Source organism: Cydia strobilella, chromosome 13, assembly GCF_947568885.1.
Source record: "Cydia strobilella chromosome 13, ilCydStro3.1, whole genome shotgun sequence".
In the NCBI taxonomy this organism is placed as follows: Eukaryota; Metazoa; Arthropoda; class Insecta; order Lepidoptera; family Tortricidae; genus Cydia; species Cydia strobilella.
In genome coordinates, this window is record NC_086053.1 from 1,470,199 (window position 1) to 1,489,034 (window position 18,836).

An 18,836-nucleotide genomic window follows, 5' to 3' on the forward strand; every position below is an offset into this window, starting at 1 on the left:
CGTCAAAGTCAAAACCAGCTGCAAATTGCAAAATCCCTCAGCGCGGCAGCGGAGGCAGTCTGTTGAGTGTCATTTTCAAGTTTTGGTGCAGTGTTTTAAATCAAATTTATTCTAAAAACTTGTAACAAGTGTTGTGATTTAAGTGATAACTGTACACCATGAGCCAAGCCGTAGCCGACCCGCCTAAGGAGCGGTACATTCCCAATGGACTTAAGTTCGCCTTCGGTGGCCTTGCAGGGTACTGTGCATATTATTAGAGACCTAAATTTGTCCTTTATTTCAAAATCAATGTCATTAATTAGTTTCAAAACAAACATGTGTTTTCTTGAATATCTGTTTGTACACTGAATGATTTTTTGTAATTATAATTTTAAAAGGCAAGGTGCTATTTTCGTAACTAATACAAAACCGTACTTGTCTATAAGTTAAACTTTAATTAATTTGTCGGAAGTTTAAAGACCTTGCCTAATAGTACTTTAACTTACTTTTACTTTCACTTTAACCTAAATATGATCTGTACATATTGTTTGTTACTTTATAGTTTATTACATAATCCATGGTATACCCAATGAGTAGTACAGTCGAAGGCAAAAATATCGATCCAGACAAATGGCTCAAAAATATGTGAACACGACTTTATTGTCTAAGGTGTAAGAGCGTACACATATTTTTGCAACTTTTGGAAAGTATACAGCAGGAAAAAGCTGGATGTATATGGCAAAGGACAGGGAAAGGTGGAAAAGAATGGAGGAGGCTTTTACCCTCAGAGGGGCCACATAACAAAGACATAGTTATAGATAAAGTATAAATTGAAAAATACATTGTTAAGTGGAAAATAAAGCTGTAATAATAATATATTTATTACCTTGACTGTACCTAGACTGGCTAGAAATCTCTTCTCTTCTTAGTCGTGCACTTTTGGCAGAGTGGTCGTGGTCATGTCTAGGTTGAGTTTCGCCACCACTTCCATGGTGATGCGACGCGTGTGCGACGCCATGTAGCTCTATGTTTGGAGGTCTGAGAATTCTCGTTTATGCTGCAGTGTGTGACAGACTTCATGAGGTCTGTCCATCCCTTTAAAGAGCGCCCACGAGATCTTTTGCCCTCGACTTTCCCTTGCACCACCCTTTCCATCGAGTTCTCATTGCGGGAGATGTGCCCGAAATATACTAACCTAAAACTAATTTTAAGCTTTTTTTAGTTTGCTGTTTTAATTATATCTTTCCAAAACATATAGGTTTTCAATAAGAATCTTATAAAATAAAATAAAATAAAATAAAAAAATCTTATATTATGGAGTTATTTTATAAGCAAATATAAAAAGGCATAATCAAAAGTGATATATCATTCTAACATATACATAATATTGTTATCAAAGTAGTAAAGATTGGATTATGGATTATACAATTATCACATTAAATGAAAGTATCTTTACATTGTAAAATCAATTCAAATACCTACTTACTCACTTACTCCGTTGGCTCAGCGACCCAAAATGAGACTTGGCCTCCGACGCAAGACAGCGCAACTTTTCTTGATCCTGTGCGACCTCTCGCCTATTGGTGACTCGAAGTTCGCGCAGATCCGCCTCCACCATGTCGACAAATTTAATTTAAAGCAGGGGTCGCAACCTATTAGCAGCCAAGGGCCACATAGCAGTTAACGAAATTGACGCGGGCCGCACTTTGCTAATATTTATGACTTTATCAGGTATTGTCGTTTGTCAAGATTACCTACAAAATAGCTAGGGAGGCTCGCGGGCCGCAAGTGAGAGGTTCGCGGGCCACATGCGTCCTGCGGGCCGCCTGTTGCCGACCCCTGATTTAAAGGAATGCAAAAAAAAGTTTAATTACTAATTTTTGAAATTACTTTAGGGGCTGTAATCCAGTAATTAAACTTTTTTTTGTGTTCCTGTAAACTTGTCAATTTTTGTTGGCAGAGATTTTGATAATTCAGACAGTGCAAGTGCTATTTAAATGTCATAATTTTATAGAAGTTTGACATTTAAAATAACACTTGTGCCTTGTGCTGTCTGGGCTATCAAAATCACTGCTTAACTTAGCACAAAACTTAGCTTGGTCTAACTCTAGTGTCAAAACTTCGAAAATTATTTTGCAAAATGTATTTATTATGAATAACTTTGTTTTAAACAACATTGAGAGTAGAATTTTTTTTTTGAAAGAAGAACGGCCAGTGTAGACATGCCTCGGCAGTGGCGGCGCGCGCGAGTCACGTCTACACTGGCCGTTTTGTGCGCGAGGAAATTGCCTCGCGCGTATTCTCACTGTGTGGACCCGGCTAATTGGGTTTAAGTTCCTTCTTCTGTATACAATTTACCTCTCAAAGAAATTTAAATGCATACTAATGTATATTAATTTGTCTACAGTATGGCTGCCACCTGTGTGGTCCAGCCTTTAGACCTCATCAAAACCCGGATGCAGCTGAGCGGAGGCGGGCGCTCCTCATTCACTGTTGCCGGAGAGATTGTCGCCAGAGAAGGCTTTGTGGCTCTCTATACTGGTCTCTCCGCTGGTCTGTTGCGGCAGGCTACATACACTACTACCAGGCTTGGGGTGTATAATATACTCTTCGACACATATAAAGAGTAAGTTTTATACAAGCTTTTTACAAGACTACAAGAACTGGTCGCAATTATCAATGTGATAGCGCCATTAATGAAAGTGTCTCTCTCTTTTACATGCTGTTTGGCTTCGTATGTGAGAAAAAAAAGTTGAAGTTTTTTTTCTCCGTACGTTATAATTTTAATTATTTTTTTTACCGCTAATATGCATTTTTTTGAAAAATTGCAATGAATAATATTTTTTTTAAATCAAATTTTCTATCGAACGCGATTTTTTTTTATAGCGAAATAAGCAATACCTACTTTTCTTGATTTGGGACCGGTGTACTACGCGTCCACAAAGCCATTATCGGCCACGCCGTAGTGCTACGAGCGTAGCTCAGCAGTAATTAAGCGAAATATTTTTCAGGTACCTAACCGCTTTTATCTAAAAGAATATCTAGAAAATAAAATGTATCAGTTTCATGATATTGATATTGCAGGGAAAGGCCCGTCTATTGTTTTTAAAGTAACGACCTATTTTCTAATTCTAACTAACAGCAATTAATTCATTTTCTATGAAAAGGGACCTTATTGTCGATGGCGTTTACGCCGCACAGCGTCGCGCGGCATTGTATTTATATCGGAGCATCGTTTATAATGGCGTAAGCGCCGTCGACAACAAGGTCTCTTTATAGGAAATACCACATTTATACAAACTATTTATTAATCTGTGATTTATAGCTATTTTACTCATTTAAACAGTAGAAGTATTGACTGAGCAGTTATATTTATTATTTCAATTTTTAATTGACAACAATACGTAATCTTGTACTTGGTGTAATGATTTTTTGTAGCCAAGGCCGTTATCCGGCCGAGTTGATAATGTACAGTCGAAGGCAAAAATATCGATCCCGACAAATGGCAAAAAAATATGTGAACACGACTTTATTGTCTAAGGTGTAAGAGCGTACACATATTTTTGAAACTTTGGGAATGTATATATATTTATGCCCTTGACTTTAGCTACCTACAAATTTCCTACCATACTGCATACAGTGTAAGTACAGTCGCCAATGTCGCCATTACATTATATCGGAGCGGCCAAGGTGGTCAAAAATAGTAAACATGCTCTTCAACCATATTGTTGTAAATATATTTGATCAACAGGCTGTGTAGCAGTGTTGGCCGAATGTTAATTGTAATTAAACAGTAACGGACGGTTACAGTTTACGGTTCAATTTGTACTGGTTAATGGTTAATTGCATTAACGTTTCGGCCAACACTGCAGTGTGTAGTGTATTAGCCATTACGATTATTAACGATAGCGGTTCTATAACTTTTTTTCATAATTAGACGGGGTTTTAACATTCTTGTTTTAGTAATGTATAAATCAGTACACATTGTTAATCTTATACAATAAACTGGTTTTATCCGCTTTAAAATTTACTTCTATCAAATTAAACACTTAAGTCACTATCAATATTTTCGATACTCGCTATCTATTCTATCGATTACGAATAGTATGATGATGTATGATGTTTGTAGATTACAAATAAATATAACGTAACAAATATGTAACATGTAGAGATAGAGATTCACTGGTCTGTGGCTATTAATAAAGCGGGGAGGGAGCGAGAGCGATTTCTAGCTTTTTATTGACGCTCTAAAATCTCTTAATGCTCTAATAGCACAATCGGAATAGGACAAACTGCGAAATCTCTTGGACAGTGATAAAATTTGGTGTATATGTTAATTAAAGGTCCCTTTTTCATGTCCACACCATTTGACATTTGGGGACCTCCAAGGAACCGCAGCCATCTTGGAAAATGTGTGCCTATCTGAAAAAAATCGCATTTTACTCTGAATTTACGTATTCTATGGAAATATGGTGTAAGGCAACATTAAATCTTACTAAATTCTACACAAAAAAGTCCTACATACCTTTGCGGAAAAATTAAATCTTCTTGTAGAAAATACTTGTTGAATCCAGATTTAACGCTTATAGTTTTCCAGGGAACATTCTCTTGATATCTTCGGTCTAAAATGATTTATTATTATTCTCTTGATATGAAGTTTGGATGAATAGGAATTCCACGTTTGTCTATACATTTGTACACGATCCACCCCAATATCGGCAATATCAACATCAAGGCGGATAGACGAAATAATTTCACCATTATTTTGGATGGTGCCACAGAAATAAATATACCATAGAAGACGCAAACGCATCTACTTCGCGTGTCCGAACCCCGACCAAGCGTCGAGGTTAACCGTCGCTCTTTACAGTCCACGCGCGTCAGTTATTGCAGCCGGACGTCCGTGAAAACTTAAAATATGCTTGGTTGCATGATAATTAACTGCAACAGCCCAAAAATTGCGAGCACCCAAAGGCAAGAACATATTTCCTATAACAGATAAGTAATTTTAAAATTATGTTATGCATAAATTTTGTATAAAAAAGGCGGCACGCTTGGTTTCAATACAAATTCACAACGACGGGACTTAAAACTGAGGTAAATTTACAACTTATTTTACGCGTTTAAGTCCCGTCGTTGTGAATAATAATAACCTAAAAGATATCAATGGAATGGAGGGCTAAACCCAAGTAAAATGGGATAAAAAGTCTGGCTTCCTCACGACCTTGATCTCTCGTTCTCTACGTCTATAGGACTCAATTTTAAATCGGCAATAGTTACGATATGACATTTCAACGGTGGCCTCTGCGTTTTCACTTTCCACTATGAATCGCTCCGTTCGAAGCGTGACCTTATACAATTAGATGTGCGTTGATAACAGCTTGTGTCACACACAGCCATGAGATACCATAGTAATGCCTCTGGAAATTAACACGCTAAATACGCAGGGTCAAGCGACCATTGTTATCTTGGTCGCCTTCTAAATATGAGGACACTGTTGTGTTGAATTTCGATCTTCAGCTTTTTATAATAACGCTTATATTTAAGGAAATGAATCATAATCATAAATGTTCTTAAAATTAAGTAAGTACCTAAGTACAGTCACGCTCCGTGATTGTTATGCCATTGCAACGACTTAAATTTAACAAAGTGAGATTTGTCATTACATAACGTCATATTATTATAGAAATTTGACATTGCTACACTTTGCTTAATCCGACTCTATCATAAAAATAGCTCTATAACTGTACTTGTGCCTAGCTAAAGAAAAAACATCAGTTCCTTTCGCTCTACTCTCGTTATTCCTTGTGTAGGTACATAATTTTCCATTTGTACATTTCTCTTTGTTTGTGCAATAAAATTTAAATAAATAATATTGTCTTCGGTTACCGCGATAGTTACTCATGAAATAAAACTATGAAAACGGATTATATCGCGTATATTGAATTTATAACACATCCCGACGTTTCGAACCCTTTACAGCGTTCGTGCATGGTCAACGGGTGACTGAGGAAAAATTACAAAGTGCAAAAATACCCACATACTAAAATAATGAACAATCATAGACTATAAACTTTAAGGCTGGTTGTACATGCAAAATCGGTAAATCGGTTAAATAAATAAATAAATAAATAAAATAATTTAAAGATAGGTATATCGGAATGGCAAAGGTGCTACAAAACATCTGGACGTGGACTTTAACGTTCTGATAATAGTCTGTTCAGATATTTGTGAGCACTGACCGTTGCCTATCTGATAGACTGTAAATATTTATATTGTTAATATGTTTATTTTTAACTTTTCTTGAATAATAGAAGTTTCCAAGTTCAAGAAATATAGATAATGAAATCTTAAATGAGACAAAATATAGCAAGTTACATTCACTTTGTAAATGATAAACGTCACAGCATCTATTTCTATAATCTCTATAAATATAGTAAATCAGTGCCGCCGCGTTGGTCTGATAGAGAATAACCATTCCAACCAACCTTCCGTCCGTTCTATCTATTCTCAGAATCTACTGAGCTATCCCAATCTTGGGGTTCATCCATTAACTACGTCACACGAATTTTGAGGTTTTTTGACCCCTTCTTGTCACATTTGGCAAACCTCTCTCCCTTGGTGTGACGTCACATTTTTTCAATCAAATCGGCAAATCGAATTAAGAATTATTAATATTTAATCTAAATATTTTTGACAAAAGAAGTATTAGTAATTTTATAACCCAAAACTGATTAGGAAAGGAAATTAAACGATTAATAAAAACGATTATCGTTCCAAAAATTGTTATTTAACTGTACAGCGAATAAAATAATTTAAATAAGTTAGTGACGTCACAAAGTTTGTGACTCCCCCCTTCCCCTTGTCACATGTCACATTTTCTTGAGCCGCTCCCCCCCTAAACGTGTGATGTAACCCCTTGTTGACGTACAATAATGGCATTGGTCTACGAGGCCGTTTACGAAAGCACTTATCATTGTATTTTTTATCATAAGTAGGTACATATATGTTTTTAAATAGGGTTTGCTAAACTTTTTTGTATATCTGCGGGCCTATGGGAGAAAAACAATCCTCTCCTCTCCCTTTAAAAGTGTGTGGTAGGTAGTAAAAATATCATAGAACTTATAAGAGTTAGGTACTATAGCAGCAACATTTTTAACAGACTAAACCCTACACCTTACCTACACTACACTACACCCTAGAACCTAACACCGTGCACGGTGCTGTTTAAGAGGAATTTCCTCCCGCGGACACTGGCTGTGGAATGAGCTCCCACCCGAGGTTTTCTCAAAGGGACTACGTAATTACGTATGGAGGGTATGGGGTTCTTCAAAAAAGGAGTGGACACGTCGCCAAATAAATCAAATCAAAATGTTAGTTTTAAAGGGTCGGCAACGCTTTAGGTATGTTGGCCCCTGCAGGTGCCCATACGCTACGGTGACCGCTTTCCATCAGGCGGCCGAATGCTTGTTTGCCACCGACGTGATATTCCGACTCGGCGACTGTAAAGGATGATGTAACTTTGCAGTGAAACAAGACCGCAATAATGGTTTCTAGTTTATACACATAGTCCGTAAGTATCGGGTCATTTTGCGCGAGTTGATGTCTGATACGTAAGTGATAATATTATGGAATCAAATGAAAACAAGATGAAAAGTATAGTCAGTTGGAGTAATAAAAATCAAAATATTTTTATTCGGTAGCTTAAAAAAACACAAATTACAATATCTGCGCTGGTGCCTCTTTTTAAGTGAGAAAACACTTGTGCTAAGAGAGCACCGCTCTTCCACGCGGTTAGTTAACAGTTATCTTAGGAGTATATAAAGTATATTTAACTACATTTTTTTTTCAACATTAACAAAACAACTAAACATGATTTCAATGTAATTATACTACTATAGGGTAATATAGAAAAGATGTGTGTGTGTGTGTGTGTGTGTGTGTGCGTGCGTGCGTGCGTGCGTGCGTGCGTGCGTGCGTGCGTGCGTGCGTGCGTGTGTGTGTGTGTTTGCAGAGTAAATAGAGGTCGTTAGTAGGGAATCTGAATGGCTTTTGGTGCATGACTTTTAGCAAGAAACTTAGTCTTTGTGGCACCACCCCATACAGAGATACAATATGTGATGACGGATTGAGCCAGTGATACGTAAACTTGATTTAGCACAGTACATTAATAGGCTTCTTAAATCCCACTACGGAAATACGTTCACTCTCCGTGATTTTTTAGCCATTAAGGCGGTTCCCTGAGCCAGAAGGCGAAAAATCTCCTTATATGATCATGTTTTTCTAAGAGGCGTTGATATTCGTAGACGTGGAAAAAATATATGTAGATCTTGACTATATTCTCTTTAACAACATAGCTTCCGATACACGAATTATGACGTCCTACCTAAATTAGTTGTTCAATACTTAGGTATACTATGGCTACGTCAAAGTCACCCAAAGGGCAATGGAGAGGGCTCTGCGTGATCGCATCAGAAATAAGGCCATCCGCAGCAGAACCAAAGTAACCGATGTAGCCCTCCGAATCGCTAAACTTAAGTGGCAGTGGGCGGGGCACATTGCACGTAGAACCGATGGCCGTTGGGGCGGAAAGGTTCTCGAGTGGCTACCACGTACCGGAAGGCGCAGCGTGGGTAGGCCCCCCACAAGGTGAACTGATGACCTGGTAAAGGTCGCGGGAGTCCGCTGGATGCGGGTGGCGCAAGACCGGTCATTGTGGCACTCTTTGAGGGAGGCCTATGTCCAGCAGTGAACGTCCTCTGGCTGATATGATGATGACGATGACTATGGCTACGGAATGTTCCAATTTAGCTAGAATCTTTAATGGCTTAACAATCACAGAGCGTGTCTGTAGGTCATACGAATACAAAACCGAAACTAGAATAGGTACGGTCGAACATTTTAATTTGTGACCCATTTCGTACCTCAGTGACAATCAATATGAAAGTCGCTAGAGACCTCATATATATATCATAGGTCCGAAATTAAAATCCTTGAATGTACCATTATAAGTACCTAAGTACTCCTCTGTTACCCGGAGCAAAGACCTATAGTTATTTGTTATACAAGGGTGCAAAGTTGTATTTTACCCGCGAGTGTGGAATTAAAGCATGAGCAAGCGAAAGGATTCTATAGTTGAACCACGAGCGAAGCGAGTGGTTTTAAAATAGAATCCTGAGCGTAGCGAGTGTTTCAACACACGAGAAGTAAAATACATTTGCACCCGTGTGTAACACAAAACTTTTCCCCTCACTAGCGAGGAAAGTGCAACATCCACAGGCGTTAGATCATCTTCATCACTGGAATCACTAATTTTTTTACGATATTATAACAGAAAACATTAGAAATTCGATTTTTACGTGAGTCGGTGAGAAGAACAGTAAAAATTTTGTTGACAATGTTGACATTTCTGTTCTGACGTTCAGAAATGTCAACGATGCGTTTTGAAATTGCATCGACTCAACTTGTGCGTTCAGAATTATATTTAATATCATTACAAAAAATCTAACGTTTCCTATGGAATTTTAAGGTTTATGACTTAAAATTATTAAATAAAGCTAAATTTGGTATTTTTTATTAGATTCTCAAACCATTTATTTAATGATAATTAATATCGAACGAACCATTATCATGAGCGTTTTACGTTTTGTTATCTGTCAAGCTACTTAAACACGCTCCATCCAAGGTCAAATTACTTTCCCCACTAGTGGATAAAATGCGTTTTTCCCCGCTTGTTTTAAAGGATAAAAGACGGCTTTCCGAGCTAGTGAGGGGAAAAGTATATAACTCCCTATACGATGAATAAAGTCTAAGGAAAAAACGTGCCTCGGAAAAAAAAATCGGTTTTTGCATAGATGGCGCTACCACCGTTAGCCTATTCTGGGCTAGATGGCGTTGACGGTTTCGCTTATTATTTAACAATTTTAACACATATCAGTAAAAGAACATGGGTCAAAATAATATAAAAATAATAAATACAAATTAAAAAATAATTCATCCATATATATTGTATATACATTTTTTGATATTTATATACATTTTCATTTTTAGTTATAATCGTGTGTCGATAGACAGATGGCAGTAAATTTACTGTGACTACAAGATTGTCATTATCCTATATTCTCTTTGCCCGGAGGGTATCTGGATGAGATAGTTTTTATCTATTGGACCGCTAGTTAGGGTTCCGTACCCAAAGGGTAAAAACGGGACCCTATTACTAAGACTCCGCTGTCCGTCTGTCTGTCCGTCTGTCACCAGGCTGTATCTCGTGATCTGTGATAGCTAGACAGCTGAAATTGTCACAGATGATGTATTTCGGTTGCCGCTATAACAACAAATACTAAAAACAGAATAAAATAGCGATCCCATACAACAAACGTGATTTTTGACCGAAGTTAAGCAACGTCGGGCGGGGTCAGTACTTGGATGGGTGACCGTTTTTATAGTTAATCGTACGGAACCCTTCGTGTGTGAGTCCGACTCGCACTTGGCCGGTTTTTATTTATACTTAAGATTATTTTAGTGTGAGGTGTACAACAGTATTGTAGTTGTAAAATATTATCATTGTTACAATAAGACGGTCTGCTCGTTAACGTTTCGACCCGCGACCTCACGCGATAACAGTATTGTGTATTACACAAAATAACACTTTTTCGAGCGTACTGTACTTCGCTGTACGCCTGCAGCCTGTGGACGAGGTACACGCAGCGTTCTATGAATGCCATGCGTGTACACTGTACAGTACAACGACGCGTTCAGGGTACTGTTGCGGCTGCCGCGATGCTGCAGCGCGTCGGGCATGTTCGCCGACGCGCATGTGGATGGTTTCCACGCGACGCTGCGCAAGCGCTGCGCCGCGAAGCTCCGAAGGGTGCGCGACAGCCGCCACAGTCTCCTGGCCGTCGTGGCAGGGAGATGGGACAGTGCACTTATTAGGCACTGGACCTCCCAACATCTTAGTTTAGGTACTAACATAGTAATTTAAGTATAATTGTAACTAACAAAATATGGATTGTATTATCGTCCGAATTAAATGTTTTTTTATTTTTATTTATTTATTTTATTACAATAAGATATAACATATCTTATTAAGCGTTGGTGGCCTAGCGGTAAGAGCGTGCGACTTGCAATCCGCAGGTCGCAGGTTCGAACCCTGGCTCGTACCAATGAGTTTTTCGGAACTTATGTACGAAATATCATTTGATATTTACCAGTCGCTTTTCGGTGAAGGAAAACATCGTGAGGAAACCGGACTAATCCCAACAAGTCCTAGTTTCCCCTCTGGGTTGGAAGGTCAGATGGCAGTCGCTTTCGTAAAAACTAGTGCCTACGCCAATTCTTGGGATTAGTTGCCAAGCGGACCCCAGGCTCCCATGAGCAATGGCAAAATGCCGGGACAACGCGAGGAAGATGAGATGATGATAACTTATATTATCTTGCCGTAAAATACTATAGATATACTTTTTATAAACTTGAAACTCTCAGTTTCTGTTGAGTAAATATCACGACTCACTCACTACCGTCTTCTGACCGAATACTGAATGTATGGATGGTATAGAAAGGATCGCAATCTCTTATGGCAGAATTGTTGCAAAAGTGACCACTTTCAGCTTTAAATAATAGTTCCTAATCTCTCCGGTGGCGCTAGTTAGGCTCTGGGACATGAGTATAACATGAACCATATAAGGCAACAAATAACCCGACCAAATTACGTAGGTTGGTTTTGGTAGTATTTCGGTGTATGGTGGCGCCGCCTAATTACTGTTTTTTGATGGACACTTTTCATACATAGAGATTTGGCTCCTTTATATAGTCTCCATGACTGAATGGGTGAGCATAGAGTGCTCACTCCATAGATCAGTTTTCTTGCTCCGAGCAATTACTAGGGTTGGCACATCTTGACGTCCCTTTGCGTGCACGACCACAGATAAGATAATGACTTAAATTTTGACAACCATAAATAGCCGAAAGGGATAGTGCCATATATTAGAAAGGGACAGCATGATTCGTCCCTGAATCGCTGTCAAACATCGGTTTTGTAGGAAGTTTCCTTTCTGTACGGTAGCACTATTATTTATTCTGTGTTAAAACGCTTATTATTTTCGTAGTCGACATCTAGCGTCTAGTAGCGGATTTATCAGTACCGCTACTTGACACTAGATGTCATGTGTCGCGTCTGACGAAAAGTGTAATACTCAACAATTTACAACTAATATGTATTACAAGCAGAAGGAGTTGAAAAGGAGAGTTCCGGTTATAATATTAGCTGAAAATTGGGAGCATTAGACTTATCGTTCGTCGCGACATCTATTGTCAAGTAGCAGTACTGATAATTCCGCTACTTGACTCTAGATGTCGACTGCGAAAATAATGAGCGTTTTGGTAAGAAAACTGATGTATGGAGTGAGCATATTAAACATATTATCAGGAGCAGGAGGAGGAGTGAAACATGTCGAGCGTTTTCGATTTAAAATACGTGAGTGACCCGTTATTAATATGTCTGTGTCTCACGGAAGTTTTGTTATGGAGTGAGCACTCTATGCTTACTTATTTCTCTATGCACGAGATGAACTACCCGTTTTTTCGATATTTCAAATTTTGTCTATAAAAGATCATAAAGAAGGAATGAACGAAAAACGGCCGAGCACGAGTTAGCTCAAAAAGGTTCTATGTTCGAAATTTATTTTGTCCTCGTTTCAGACGAAATGCCGGCGCCGCCCCTGGCTTCGGCACTAAGACCCTCCTGGGTGTCGCTGCGGGCTCCATAGGCGCCTTCGTGGGCACCCCGGCTGAGGTGGCTCTTATCCGCATGACGGCCGATGGCCGCCTGCCCGCTGACCAGCGAAGGAATTACAAGAATGTGGCTGACGCCCTCATCAGGTATGAATGTCAACATATGTTAACACCGATAAAACTAAGATATTAGGCTCACAAACCCCTTTGCACTCCCGTCTTCCTGGATAATAAGTATCCTATGTTTTCAAGGCTATAAACTATATCTGTGCCTTTCATCTAAAAACTAGGCATCCAAAACTACTCATGTCCGCGCGCCTATGAGGGCTATCGTTTTTTTACTCACCAGTTGGCGCCTCTGTTGATGGTGGTCCAAAAGACTAAAGAACAGCTGTCAGTCATTGAAGTGACAAGTGACATTTGACATTTCGAACTATGGAAAAGACTACCATCTACACTAGCGCCCCTAGCGGCGAATTCATACGCGTTAGCCCTCATTCCGTGCATTCGGAGGTCGAGGAAGTGGCGGGGTGTGCGCCGCGCCCGTACGCTACTCTGTCATGACGCCCAAAATTCCTAACATTCCTCAGCCGTGCACGGAATTCGCGCGCGGACAGTAGTGAAAATTATAATGATTTCCGAGTTTTCTCGACAGGTTTTTGCTACTTTTAATATTTCTTGTAATATGACTATGTTCTATTGCACTTGTTTACAGGATAGTACGCGAAGAAGGAGTCTTAAAGTTATGGCGCGGCGCCACGCCCACCGTCGGGCGAGCCATGGTCGTCAACGCAGCTCAGCTCAGCACATACTCACAGGTCAGTCTATATACCATCATCAACCTTATTGGGAAGACATAAGGTTCAACAATGGTCACTCGGCGCCACATGGTCGTCAACGCAGCTCAGCATATTCTTCTTTCTAATCTATTCTTTGCATCAGTTTCTTGTTATTGTTTTAGGCGGATAAAAATGGATCGCTTTATGCCCTTGTTGTACAGTTGCCATCAGATATATAGGAGCGGCCGAGGTGGTCAAAAATATCTGAACACGCACTCTACGCCTTGACAATAAAGGCGTGTTCAGATATTTGTGAGCGCCTTGACCGCTCCGATATATCTGATGGCGACTGTACAATCTACTATTGTGTTGCAGGCGCGCGAGATGTTCATAGGCTACGTACCTGATGGTATTACACTGCACTTCTGCGCGTCCATGGTGTCCGGGCTGGTCACAACCATCGCCTCGATGCCGGTCGACATCATCAAAACTAGGTAAGTTATTTTAGTAATCTCACAATACTCAGCGATTTGTAGTTAGTTGTTAAGCGGGTAAAGTGTTCAGATAGGACTGAACATACCTATATTGTTAAGTGAATATGATAGTGTGATGCATCAAGGCGGTTTGTTTACAGGGGATCTACCGGGAAACGCGAATCAGAAATTTCGCTATCTGCCTCTTTATCGCTCGAATATGCAAGAGTGAGAGATGTTAGATGACGAAATTTCGATTTACTTTGTTTCGCGATAGACCCTCAGATTGTGGTAGGGGCGCCCCCAACGCATAGTTTCGCGTAATATTCCCTATTTGTGCTATTTTCAACCAAACGGGTACTTATTGTCGCTTGTCAGTAAGGCGCTATTTCCATATAGCTTCAATTAGAAATCAACCTTATCGACAACCGACAATTGGTTGAAAACGTCACATTTAAGAGGCCAGTGTCGATTTTGGAGCAAAAATGTAAAATTGATAGATTTAGTCGTTGAATTTATACACGTTTTGTTACGTAATATCTAAATAACAAGTATTGGTTTCTATTAGCACGTCTTCTCATCTTGCCTTTTAATAATGAGGTCGCGAGCGTGCGTCACCGCAGGTTAGGTTAGGCAGTTTTTAAAAATTCATCAAAAAATTATGGTGGTAAATTATACAAATTGATGTATAAGAATAGTTTCAGCAAATGTTGTAGATTGTTTAAGTATCAAAAGGGTATACAAAGAGATAGCGGCGCGCCTTATAGACGCCACAAGGGACCAGAAGGCTGGCCAGTATTTTGCTCAACGCTAGCATTGCCATTCAACGTGGCAATGCAGCCAGCCTTCTGGCCACACTGCCCATCGGCAGTGACTTGGAGGACGTGTTTTATTTATAGGGACTTTATTTTAAGTTTATTTATACCTAGTTTGTATTATTATTTTTAAGCCTATTTGTATTTGTATATCTTTATTTATATTACTTGTATACATGTTTAGTTGTAGTATCAAAATTACGTTGAAATTAAGTCGATTTTCAGAGAAATTGTCACTTGTTTTGAAGTAATTTCTGGAGAAAATTGATTTCGTCTCTTTCATTTACACTACTTCAAAGTCATAATAATAAAAATGTAGTCTGTAAAAGGTGGAGTGGAGGAGTGGAGGATATACAAAATTACCATGTTTAGCCGTCCAAACTTTACGAAGTTTACAAATAAGAGCGACAAAATCAGTGTTTTACGCGCGTTTGCCTAAACGTCCGTCAGAAAAAAAATCATTACTAATTTAGTGTCTGTTTTCAAAAAAATTATCTGATAAAAGGTAAGATAAGAAGACGTGCTAATAGAAACCAGTACTTGTTATTTCAATTAGGTAACAAAAGGTGTACAATTTCACCGACTAAATCTATCAATTTTATATTTTTGCGACTAAAATCGATACCGGCCTCTTAATAATCGGATAATAATCGGATTTAAATTTTTTTAAATGAGATAGGTAACCTGTAATGTTTCATTATAGAATATAATAGAATAGAATAGAATACTTTATTCGTAAACACACACAGACAATAGACATACATTAAAAGAACATGAAAATAAAGTGTCACGAAATGGCCCCATCTCAGCATGCTGCTGGCGACTTCCAGCGCTGATCTTCCGATGAGACCATCAGGTGAGAATCACGGAAGGTAACAGACAAAAAGAAAGCAACATAAAAGAAAGAGACATACAATATGGCGAAAAATAAAATTACACATCGTTTACACAAACTAATACAAAAAGAGATAAAATATGACGACATAAGAACATAACTTAAGCAAAAACCTTTTGTGAGGCAATGGATGACCGTCCGTCCTCAGTTAGTTATTAATATTTCTTTGTATATTGTTTTATTTTGTGTATATACCTCGTTTCTTGGAATTTGTGTAAAATAAAAAAAATGTCATACCTAGTCCCAGATTGTATTCTGTACCTTGTTTGTATGTATTACTTTCTGTCCTAAATTTCGCAGTGCATTAGTACCTACTGTAATGCTGTGTAATTTTTTTTTAATAAATAAATAAATAATTACAAAACATTAAGTAGACTTACACGGATCAACCGACCGAACATGTGCCGGTCCGGTCGGACCATATCGTGGCGCGACATTAAGCGTGCATAACTAGCGCCAGTGGTGGCTACATGACATAAAATTCAATGACAATGACAGAATTGACAAACAAGCATAAAGATAGAAGTGAAGTGAGTGAATCTATTATAATTCCAGGATCCAAAACGCGGCCAAGGGCCAAAGCCAGCTGTCCGTGGTGTCCGCCCTGCTCAAGCGCGAGGGCGTGCTGTCCTTGTGGAAGGGCTTCCTGCCGTACTACGCGCGCCTCGGCCCGCACACCGTGCTCACCTTCATCTTCCTAGAGCAGATGAACGCCGCTTACTTCAACTACATGTAGGGACTATTCTATTTTAAGCGTACACTCAAAGAATTGTGCCATTTTCAACCAAAAGGGTACTTTTTGTCGGTTGTCAATAAGACGCTATTTCCATATAGCTTCAATTAGAAATCAACCTTATCGACAAGCGACAATGTGGTACCTCTTGGTTGAAAACGTCACAGATATAACTCCGTAATAGATGGATACAGTCTAAGGAAATAACGTGCGTCGAAAATTAAGAAAATTTGATTATCGATCAGGCGCCACTATAGTCTGGAAAAAAGTTTAAAGTGGCAACACTGTAGTGTCGTCCCTTTCAAATCTATCTTAGAAAAATGGGACGACACTACAGCCAGCCAACTTTTTTGCCAGATTGTACCTTTGGCCTACTTTCGAATAGATGTCGTTGACGGTTTAGTTTGTTATTTAACAATTTTAACGCATATCAATGAAAGAACATGGGTCAAAATCATATAAAAATCATTTATCCATATATAAATACATTTTTTGATATTTTTAGTTTTAATCGTGTGTCGACAGATGGCAGTGAATTTACTGTGACTACAAAATTTACTATGACAGTACCGCTATTCTCCTATATCCTCTTTGGTACAGTGGAAAATCGGAATTTTGATGAACTGGTTTGTGAATGAAAAAGTTCATTCACACGGTACGAGTTTTTATTTCGAACATACTAATATTGATATAAACGGGTACAACGCGATATAATTTCATTACTTTTACCTTACGTTTCAGCTGCGTTTTAATTTCAAATTTAAATTTTCTGAATAAATAAAATTGAATTGCGAATCGAATTGTAAGTACTGAATACTCGAATTATGGCGATATTAGTATAGTACATATAATATAATCATGTTATCATACGTTTTATTTCTCACATTATATACCGTATGAAAAACTCGTACCATGTAAACATAGAGTAACTTATACTAGAGCGGTACTGTCATAGTAAATTTTGTAGCCACAGTAAATTCACTGCCATCTGTCGACACACTTTAAAACTAAAAATGAAGATTTATAAAAATACGATAAAATGTATTTAAATATGGATAAATGTTTTTTTTTATTTGCATTAATTATTTTTATGATTTTGACCCATGTTCTTTCACTGATATGCGTTAAAATTGTTAAATAACAAACGAAACCGTCAACGCCATCTATACGACAGTAGGCCAAAGCTAGTAGCGCCCTCTGAACGAGAATCAAATTTTCTTGATTTTCGAGGCACGTTTTTTCCTTAGACTGTATCCATCTATTACGGAGTTATATCTATCTTTGAGGTAAATATGTCTTTATCGTCGTAGGTACAATAGGTCTTTAATATAACAAGACTTACAAAGTTTGAATTTTCGGCTGTTTAATATTGACAAAACAGTTCTAGCTGTAATGTAAGAAAATCGAATGTACGTTCAAAAAATCAAGAATCGATGTAAGCTCGATATTAACTCGATTAACACTTTAAAAACTAAGTTGGCAAGATTTTACAATATAAATGTTTTGTAAATTCTACAATTGTAGAAATATTTATTATTGGACTAGGAATTCGAAAAATTATATCAAGTGCCAAAATTAAAAACTAAAAAGCAACATTTTCATTGTGATTAAATATTCCATTTATGTTTCTAAACACATATTTGTTTTTTAAGTTTATATATCGTCGCTATACTTACTCAACCTCATATCTGCAACAATCATTTGATGGAAGTGTCGCTTTTCTTTCATTCGGAATAAGGGTGTTTTTGTCATCAAATGAGTGTTGCAGATACGAGGTTGAGTAAGTATAGCGGCGATATGAATTCTATAAGGTTATTTTCATAGTTGTTTTCGCTTTTCGAGATTTTATTTTTGATTCATATTGTACAGTCAAGTGTAAAAATATGGGTGCACACATCAGACTCAAAAATATGTCCCATAGCTCTTATGCCAGCGAATTAAGAACTATGGGACATATTTTTGAGTGAGTTATATGCACCCATATTTTTACACTTGACTGTACCATATTTACACATTATTTAGATTTAGGGATAATGTGATATTGATATGAGTGATGGGATATTTGTATACGATGCCCTATATTACTTTATATTAATACTTTATATTTAAAAATCTATAAGAAATATCTGTGTATTTTTGACATTAGGGGAAACTCGGGCAATTACGTTATATGCGAAATAACGTTATAAAGATGTAGAGCATAATTATTTTCCATCGTAGTATCACGGAAACGTACGAAAGTGTCTTGCTATTTCAGTCAGTCTCGGTACAAAAAGTACTGAGGTTGACTGAAGTAGCATGACACACGACACGAACGTTTCCGAGAAAATACGATGGAAAACAATAATGCACCACATCGGTACCATTTTTCATGCTTATTTATGCGATCCAAACACTATGACTAATAATGACATTACCTTCGCCTTAGAG

General features: G+C 38.1%; 1 protein-coding gene across 1 annotated transcript; it reads left to right on the top strand.

The window, feature by feature from the left end:
- The first annotated feature begins 32 nt into the window (after nucleotides 1–32).
- LOC134746421 (mitochondrial 2-oxoglutarate/malate carrier protein) lies at nucleotides 33–18,067 on the top strand. The gene is made up of 6 exons (XM_063680788.1): nucleotides 33–238; nucleotides 2,387–2,605; nucleotides 12,679–12,858; nucleotides 13,427–13,529; nucleotides 13,866–13,984; nucleotides 16,229–18,067. The coding sequence occupies exons 1-6, from the start codon at nucleotides 159–161 to the stop codon at nucleotides 16,407–16,409; spliced, it is 882 nt and encodes a 293-aa protein (XP_063536858.1). The 5' UTR covers nucleotides 33–158; the 3' UTR covers nucleotides 16,410–18,067.
- The last annotated feature ends 769 nt before the right edge of the window (nucleotides 18,068–18,836 follow it).

Excerpts from the sequence above, each read along its gene's own strand:
- LOC134746421 (XM_063680788.1), top strand. The coding sequence starts at position 159 with ATGAGCCAAGCCGTAGCCGACCCGCCTAAGGAGCGGTACATTCCCAAT. Across the intron at positions 12,859-13,426 it reads GTGGCTGACGCCCTCATCAG|GATAGTACGCGAAGAAGGAG; the intron begins GTATGAATGTCA and ends ACTTGTTTACAG. Across the intron at positions 13,530-13,865 it reads AGCTCAGCACATACTCACAG|GCGCGCGAGATGTTCATAGG; the intron begins GTCAGTCTATAT and ends ATTGTGTTGCAG.